This window comes from Plectropomus leopardus, chromosome 4 (genome assembly GCF_008729295.1).
Source record: "Plectropomus leopardus isolate mb chromosome 4, YSFRI_Pleo_2.0, whole genome shotgun sequence".
In the NCBI taxonomy this organism is placed as follows: domain Eukaryota; kingdom Metazoa; phylum Chordata; class Actinopteri; order Perciformes; family Serranidae; genus Plectropomus; species Plectropomus leopardus.
Genome location: NC_056466.1, coordinates 16,965,930 through 16,974,922, shown reverse-complemented (window position 1 = coordinate 16,974,922; position 8,993 = coordinate 16,965,930). Strand labels below are relative to the sequence as shown.

Here is an 8,993-nt window from a genome sequence, read left to right as displayed (position 1 = left end):
ATGAGAGCCAGGATGAGAGTGGCGCTGCTGTTTCTGGCAGCGGCTGTTTGTGTGTCACACGCTCAGACCAACACCAGCAGCAACGACAACCGTCAGCAGCAGCAACAACAGCAACAACCACAGCAACAACAGCAGCAGCAGCAACGCAGCGTCTGGGATGAGCCCATCAGATTCACCACCAAGACCAAAGACACCTGCACCATGGTCGTGTCCGGAGCCGGGGACTATACTCGCCTGCGCGTCTCCTGCAAAGGTCCGAGCCAGGGTCAGAACGCGGGACGCTCCTACTACTGCGACTTCCAGGGCAAACCAAACCTGTGCCGCGCCTACAACCTCAACCCTCGCCACTACTTCACCCAGATGATGTGGGACATGAGAAAGCTGAGCCACGCCTGCCAGGGACCCAAAGTCTACCGCCAAGCCATGTGCAAGAAATACCCCGAAGATGCCCAGATGACCTTCTTGGCCGCTTGGCCCAAGACGACCACCCCCAAGCCCTCCAAGCCCGTTCAGGAGCCGCGTAAACCAGTGGTGCCGGCCCAGAGCAAGCCCGTCAGCACTCCTAAACCTGCCAAGCCCCAGCCACAGCCACAGCCCGTCAAACCACAGCCAGGCAAGACCACCCAGACCAAGAAAGTTATCCCCAAGCCCGGGAAGACCACTACTCGTCCCACTGAGCAGAGCGAGTCCAAAGCCTCCCGCATCGCTTCTGAGTACTGCTGGAAGAGCTTCCAGGGAGTCTGCACCTACTTCATCAGCTGGTTCCAAAACTGAGTGGATCCTGCAGACACAGGTGAGTGACGGACAGATGAAAAAGAGGAAGAACAGGAGTGTTAGAAAGAAAGTTTAGCAAAAGGAAAGCTGAAAAAGTTAGAAATAGAAATAGGAACTTTGCAGTTGATTTGGCGTGAATGAATAAAGTGTTTTTTTTTGCAAAATATTCATTCCTGCATGCATTTGACATTGTTTATGGAGCACTTTTCACTGTCTTTTTACAAAATCCCCAATCTTTCTCACAAAAATGATATTTTCTTTCAAAGAAATCTACAATTTTTCTCACAAAATCCCCTCATTTGTCCTTGTTCCAGGTTGGAAACAGCAGCGATGGACCCAGTCAGAACTCTTCTCGACTATCTTCGACCTTTTCAGGATCTGTGCGGGAGCCTCTGAAGTGATTTTGTTGCCTTGTGAGGTCTGACTCCCACCTCTGCAGCATTTTACAGGCTGAGCCAAAAAACACTCGACCTACACCTGTGAACGGTTTGGGGACGGCTGCTTGCACTGTCATGTAGTGTATTTTTTTTAAAAATCTGTAAAACACACAGCAAGGTAAAAGGGAAAAAATGGCAGGCATGTGATTCTGTTTGTATATGATGTACAATTCCCTCCTCGTGTCACATAAATGTTCCAACAACATGTGAAGGTAAAGAGAATAAAGAGTGGAGATCTCTCTTCTTCTTCTTCTGTGTCGTTCATTCATTCAAAGAGATCCTTGTTTCACCTCGTGGCCGGCTGTAACAACATGTCTGCAGCCTGGCGAAGGAAGTTGCTAATTGACAGACACCGGCTGCATTTAAGATAATACGGCTCGGTCTCAGAGGGCGTCTGAGCAGAGCTAAACACTTCTTTGTGTGAGCTGATGAATTGAGTCTCAGCAGCTACCGTGTGCAGGAACAGAGGACGTCTGTGTGAGAGGAAACGCATGTGGCTGCAGCACCAGTGTTGTGTACTACTTTTACTTTTTTACTGGGGGTAGGTCAGTGAAAATACTAATGCAACATTGCAAAAAAAGTCCTGCATTCAAAGTAGTTGTTCAGTAAAAGTACAGAAGTATTATCAGTCTGATGTACCTCTAAAGTATTGAAAATTAAAGTACTCATCCTGCAGAAAAGTGGACATTATTGATAATGTGGATGCAACAATGCATGAACAGGATTTGACTGTTGCTTATTTAGGTGGAGCTAGTTTTAATTATTTAGTTGACCTTAATGAGGTGATGTAGTTCAGTGGTTCCAAACCTGAGGGTCTGGGCCCCTCCAAAAGGGTCACAAGATAAACTGGGAGGGGCTGTAAGATGATTAATGGAGCAAGAAAAAAAGAGACAAACTATGTTTTCCTTCTTTCTCTCTTACTTTTCTGTAATGTTTGTATTTTTGTTGGTGAAATATTCAATTAACCCTAGGTTTTAAAAATAAAATCTGTAGACTGAAAATACACCCAGACACTGCCTTTTTGCACAGGAGCCGCAAGCCCAAAAATGGTTTGATATCCAGCAATGTATTTGCAACACATATGTATCATGTTTTTATTTTATACTCTTAATGTAAAAAGTATCTGGTAACTAAAGTTTTCAGATAAGTGTTTAAAAAAGTGCAATATGTTTCTTTGGAAAGTAGAGGAGTAGAAGTATAAAGTGGATTGGCTGAGTTGACCTCAAGTTGTTGAAAGACGTGCTCTTTGGCATGGGACATATTTGATCAAAAAAGGAGAGAGAGATTAGACTTGTAATTTTCTTTGTCAATAAGTCATAACCAAATATTAAGACACTGCTTTGCAAAAGCTGAAAAGCCCTTAAAGAATGAGCTCAACACCCACGTTTCAACTTACAGATACACCACAACTGATGTCACCAATATGTTTAGACCAGGACATTCATCCTAAATAATCAATAACAAATATGCAAAATAAAATAAAATCAATCAAAATACATCAAAACCATGTAGATAGTTGAGTAAATGTATGCTCTCTTCCACACGTGTTCATCATTTAGTCATGGTACCAAACCTCTGACAACCACAAGATGGTGCTGCCAAACACAGAGAGGGGAGACAGACAGACAGACACACACACACACACACACACACACACACACACACACACTCAGTGCTGTGCTGTAAGTGAATATATAGGTCAACATCAATGCATCAAAAACGCCAAATTTACTGCATAAAATACTAAGTTATGGATGTATAATATGGTGTACAGTTTCTTCCATTCAACGTTGAGCAATCTAAAAACGTATATTTGCATAATATGGCTTGTTGTAGCTTTGTTTTGTTGAATTAAGAACTCCAAGCTCTCTTGATGTCATCCTCTTGCAACATATAGGATACTGTTTGCATAAATTTACATGTAAGTAGATCTACTTTAAATTATCCTAACACCTCAAAGTAATCCAAACATGAGATTCATAATCTAATTTCTGTCACTTTGACAACAAAAATCCTTCATTTGTCTCATAATATAAACAAACAGCAGCTAGACATGATCTGTTTAGTTTGAGATTAAACCCCTGTGTGTTTCAACTGTTCAAAAAGGGGGAGACTTCTTTAGGAAAGTCCCAAAATATGTTGTTCTGTAAATAAATAAATAAACAATAATTAAGCAGAGTAAGTTTAGGGTTCTTGGGGTTTGGTTGGTTAATTTAAGACTGTTAGAATTTGAGAGATTCAAGCACTGTGGGTAAAGATGTCTGTGAAAAATCTTAAAGTAGCCTTGAATATGGCTAAAAAGCCTCCAGTGTTTCGACACATCTTCAGCAGCTGCGTCCCTGCTGCACCGCGTCAGATAACGCAGCACACCTGGGCAGAGCGACAGGAGAGAGAGAGAAAGAGGGGACAACAGCAGAGGAGCATATACAGACGTCACACAGGTAATTATACACTCAAGAAAACATATTTATTATTTCTGACGAGATGTCCCCCTAAATCCTACACACTGGACCTTTAAATAAACCTTTTTATTCTCATTCTAGCAGCAAAACATACTGTGTTTTAGGTTCATTGATGACTGGTTGAACTGGAACATCTGAATGAACTGGAGTCGCTGTTAATGTGTTTGAGGTGAGGTCTCTTGAACAGCTGTTTCTGCTCCCTATGGAAGCAAAATCCCCCCATGGGACCTAATTTTGGAAAAATGCAAAGAAAATTAGTTGTGCTATATGATGTTTATCAGTTTTGACAGATGTTCTAAAACATGTGAACTTTAGGTACAAAAAAGATTATAGATTATAGATTGTAGAGTTTATGGGGAGAGAGAGAGCTGACATCTGGTAAATGTGTAACTGTTAACTACCAAAAATTTTAAGTACAGTACCTTTACAAGTGTTTGTAACCTTACAGACACAAAGCTGGACTGAAGATCTGTTCAGCGTTTCCACCACAGACGACACTCTCACATGTGAGTGGGGTTCTTGTCGCTCACTGCTTCATCCAGCTCTCACTGTATTTCCTCTTTACCAGTGATACAGAGAACATCTGCACCTTGTTTGCTGTCTACAGAACAAGGTTGCACATGCTGACATTTTCAGAACCAATAACAACAGGCAGGAGTGAGAGTCTCTCTGGAGGGGATATTTAAGCACACCAGAACGATGCTCCGCTACGTTTTAATAGTTTAAAAGTACAGTTTAAAATGTACTGAACAGCAACAAATACACGGAAGTTTGCAAAACACTAGCAGTGACTGCTGTAACAAACAGCCTGTATGAAACTGATGGTTGACCTCCTCTGACTTCTGATTGAGTTCATAAAGGAGATCACTGAGTTAATGTCAGGATTTCAAAGGAGGAAGGAGGAACCGACAGAGTTTATGAGGACAGAGGGAGCTGACATCTGGTAAATGTGTTACTGTTTGATAGATAACAGCATTTAAGACAGAACAAAAGCAGATAGAAAGAATAATGTGGTCAGTGTCTGCATTTAACACTTTTTTCATTCCATTCAGGAGTATGTAAGCCTTCGAATTTAACCGATTCAGTCATTTTAGGGCTTTTTTTTAGGAGATACAAACACCTTTATGTCCAGTGTTTGATTCTCTCGAACCATCAGAGGAAGAACCTTAAATTCAAAGGTGCTCTCTATTTGATTTGAACACTTATTTCTTAATTGAGATTAATTGTGTGTGCAGGTTTGTATTGAAATTTTCTCTGTGCCAAAACTGACAAACTATGTCACCGTGTCCACAAGGTCTATTTAGTGGCTGTTCTTGAGCTTTCAGTTGCATCACACAATCTTCAGCAGATGGGAGTCTAAAAAGTTTTACAAGAATTTATGGATTTTCAAATTTCCATTTTTCTCAACCATGTTGGCCTAAAAGTTTAGACTGAAAGCTAATTGTTGAATAAATGGAAATTTGAGAATCTGTGTTTCCACCATGACGCCACCTGCTGAGGAAGGTCATTTGATTGACTGAAAATTCAAGAAAAAAACACTAAATTGAGAATTTGGTGAGATTATTTAGTTGCCAAGGTGAAGGGAGAGCTTTAAAACTTAAAATATGTCTAACCTATGAAATTATATAATATTTTTCCATATAGATTTACTGAACATATGGCAATAAATAAACTAAAAGTAACTAAAAGTAAAACCCAAAACAAAAAAACGCAAAAAAAAAAAAACTATATGAAATAGAAAAAGCTGAACAATTCTCCCTCTATAACACATTTTCCATGTAATTATGACAGTAAATGCAGTCTTAAGGAAACTCATATGACAGTGGGCACTGTATTTGATTGTTTAATGGCAGTTTTAATCCTCTGCAATCATCAATCATTTCTTCAATCATGTTTTAGGATCACTTCTCATACTTTATTTTACATTAGCAGATCGTATTGATTATCGGTCTTTTTGTGCTCTGCTTGAAAACACAAGTGAAGCCACATGTCGGAAGTTGAATGAGAGAATCTCCTCATGGTTGAGTGAAGCAGCGGATTGGTGGAAAGAGGAGTCGAGCCTCCAAGAATGTGTGTGTGTGTGTGTGTGTGTGTGGTTACGTACCAACAGTGTCTCTAAACTCTGGGTGTTCAGTTTGGACATGTCGGAACAAAACACATTTCCAAAGAAACTGTAGCCAAGATTTCCCTCAGTGGAGGTGTGTGTGTGTGTGTGTGTGTGTGTGTGTGTTGGGCGGGAATGGTGGGCGTGCCGCAGTCTGTGTATGAAAGCCATGTGCGAGGCCACAGAGAGCCACAAGAAGCAGCTTTACGCACAGCAACACAAGTCATTTTCGGTAAGTCCGTCTATGTGATTTTCTTATGTGATCTGTATGTTTAATATACTGCAGTGTGGCCTCGTTTCTTTATTTCTATTTATTACGGGCTCAATTTTGATTGTTCCCATGCCTTAGAGTTACCAGACTTGCGTTGAACCTTATCAGCTGGGAAAAAAGAAAGTATTGTAACTTCACAAAAGATATATTTAATTTCTTTGATGCCATCTTTAAAAAAAAAAAAGAAATAAGTGCAAAATATATCCCGTGAGCAGCCTATAGCTCCCCACTCATAAACATCATTTAAACATCGAGCTACATATAGCCCGATTTTATACCATATTAAACAAATAACATTAAATTCCTAAAGAAAAAAACCTTAAAAGAAATAATAAAATAATCATTAAATATATGAAACATTTATGAAAAATGTAAATAATTAACAAACGTATCGCGTTTACATGATTAATATTTATTTTTTGTTTTGTATAACTGCAATCTAAACATCCAAAGACAAACCTAACAAACTAAAGACAAGTAGACAAAAAAACAGTTCTTTATTAATCGTTTTTTTCAACGTTAAATTACTCATTGGGTCATTTAAATCACTGTTTTACATGGTGAGCTAATTATTTCCATCACTGAGGCTCTAATCTCCTTTTAAAACCCCTCCTCTGTTATTTCAGATCATAAACTGTCCTCTAAAAGAAGAGATGTTGCTGCTGAAGACTTTTGCTCCCTGGCTGCTGCTGGCCTTTCTCGGGCAGCAGGTCTCTCTCTCCTCCGCTGCGCGCAACAAAAACCGAGACCGAGACAGGACGGTGACCACAGCGGCCCCCGACAGAGCGCAGAGGAGCGGCGACAAACCTGCAGCGAAAGCTCGTGGGAAGTTCTCCAAGAACAAGATGCAATGCACGTGGGGGGCGAAAGATGTCGGGGACACGGTGAGGCTGACGGTGAAATGCGAGGACCCGGTGGCGCGCGTCAAAGGCGGAGTCACCGATCTGCAGTGTTTATACAACGGCAAACCTCAGAGCTGCCCGGGATACCGGTCCAACAACAAGGGCTTCTGGAAACAGGTGGGCCGCGCGCTCAAAAGACTGCAAGACAAAGCGTGCGAGGACGAGCGCGCGCTGGTGAAGGCTTCCATGTGTAAGCGCGCACCCCGGGATGCGCACTTCAAGCTGGACGTCTTCAGCTCTGTGGCCTCTGCTCAGTCCGGAGGAATTGATAATACCCCCCCACCGCCGCCACCGCCTCGCGCCAACACCACAGCGTGCACGCGGCGCGCGGACCACCGGAAAACGGCTGAGGAGAATTGCAGCGACTCGTGGGTCAGTGTGTGCAGTTTCTTTCTGTCCCTCCTGCAAAGTGACGACTGTTGACTCCAGATGTCAGGAGGATGTGGACACGATCAGACTGAACACAGGATTTATTTTGTGCTTGTCAAACAGCAACAAATCTTTCATTTTTAGACAATAATAGTCAGCTTTTCTCTCCACAGTGTGCATTAACCCTCTGAAAACTGAGGAAATTTGCTTGATTTCTTTAAAAAAAACCCGGAAAAGGGCAATGGATAACTTAAAAATGAATGATCCCCAAAAAGTACAAGAAATTAGCAAACAGTTGAAGTAGTAAAACAACAACAACAACAAAAGAACGTGTAAATGAACTTGAAATAAAGGTGTAAAAAGATTTTTTTTCTTGCCACTTTTCCGTAGTTTTAAAAAAATAATTTTCTGTACCGATTTCTTTTTATTTTCTTTTTTTTTTAAGTTTGTGGGACATTTCTTGCTTGTTGTCTGTTTTCCAAAACTTTTAAAATAAGTCAAACCAATTTACTCAGGGTCAGAGGTTTAAATACTTGTGAAAGGTGTCTGAATGCATCACAAGAAAAGTTGTCGATCCAGATTTCAAAGGAAATGAACAGAGTGGTTTCCAATATCACAGTCACCAATATGACATGTTTTACATTATTCATGCGGTTGTGGATGTGGTCAGGTGTTTATCAAGTAATTGATTTCCAGTGGTGGAAAGATCTTTTTTCAAATACAGTGTTAAGGCACTTATACTTTACCTGAGTAGTTGAACGTTGTTTCTTTATACTTCTAGTTGATAGTTACTTTTCACATTTTCATGTTCCTTCATAACCTGCTGAGATTATAGAATATGTTTTATTGTTACAAATTGAGCTCATACTTACACCCTTAAAGTGCTGCTTATACATCAATGCATTAAAACTATAATTTAATAGAAAATATAATAACATAATATTCCACAAGTGATCCTTGTTGAGTGCTTTACTTTTCATACTTGAACAGTTTGCTGACAAATCTTCTGTATTTCATCTTTTCTTTTGAATATTTTGTTTCACCTTCTCAACTTTTCCATGATCCCACTTCAAGTGTATATTTATGAACACAAAACACAGATACAAACATGGAACCACAAATCAATGTTGCCATTAATTGGTTTCAAAGTTTTGAATCTCGAATCTTGAGAATATTGTTTTTATTTGTAATAGAGTATTTGTAAAGTGTGATGTTTTTTACACCGTGAATACTTCCTGCTTATCACACAGAACTGAAGATGGACTATTATATCATAGAGTGGTACTTTCTTTCTACCTCTTGTCAACTTTATCAATCAATCATGTAAACACCACTGTATTTATGCACCACAAATAAATATTTTCTATTTATAAAACGTGTCCTGTTGGATTGAAGAATATGAAATGTGACTTTTAATGAGGAGAAGCGGAGGGATGTATGAACACACCGTGTGTGTGACATGTGGATTGTAAACGAGTAAAAAATACAATTTTTATCAGTTTTTCTTGTCTCATTGAGTCAAAAAAATACTTTAAGAAAAAAAAAACTTGCTTCCAGCCAAAACTCAAATGTGTTTTTGAATCAATTGCCATTTTTCCTCATTTCAGTACAGAAATTGGCCTTAGTGTATCTCATGTCAGAAATCCAACAATCAGTGTGCAAAACAAAGAAAAC

General features: G+C 39.9%; 2 protein-coding genes across 2 annotated transcripts; both read left to right on the top strand.

Moving 5' to 3' along the window:
* Nucleotides 1-774, top strand: fgfbp2b (fibroblast growth factor binding protein 2b). Its single transcript, XM_042484456.1, has one exon. The coding sequence runs from the start codon at nucleotides 1-3 to the stop codon at nucleotides 772-774; it is 774 nt and encodes a 257-aa protein (XP_042340390.1).
* Nucleotides 775-5,933: 5,159 nt separating this feature from the next.
* LOC121942656 (fibroblast growth factor-binding protein 1-like) lies at nucleotides 5,934-7,542 on the top strand. Its single transcript, XM_042485921.1, has 2 exons — nucleotides 5,934-6,009; nucleotides 6,675-7,542. Exons 1-2 carry the CDS (start codon nucleotides 5,938-5,940, stop codon nucleotides 7,371-7,373), a joined length of 771 nt encoding a protein of 256 aa, XP_042341855.1. The 5' UTR covers nucleotides 5,934-5,937; the 3' UTR covers nucleotides 7,374-7,542.
* Nucleotides 7,543-8,993: the final 1,451 nt, after the last annotated feature.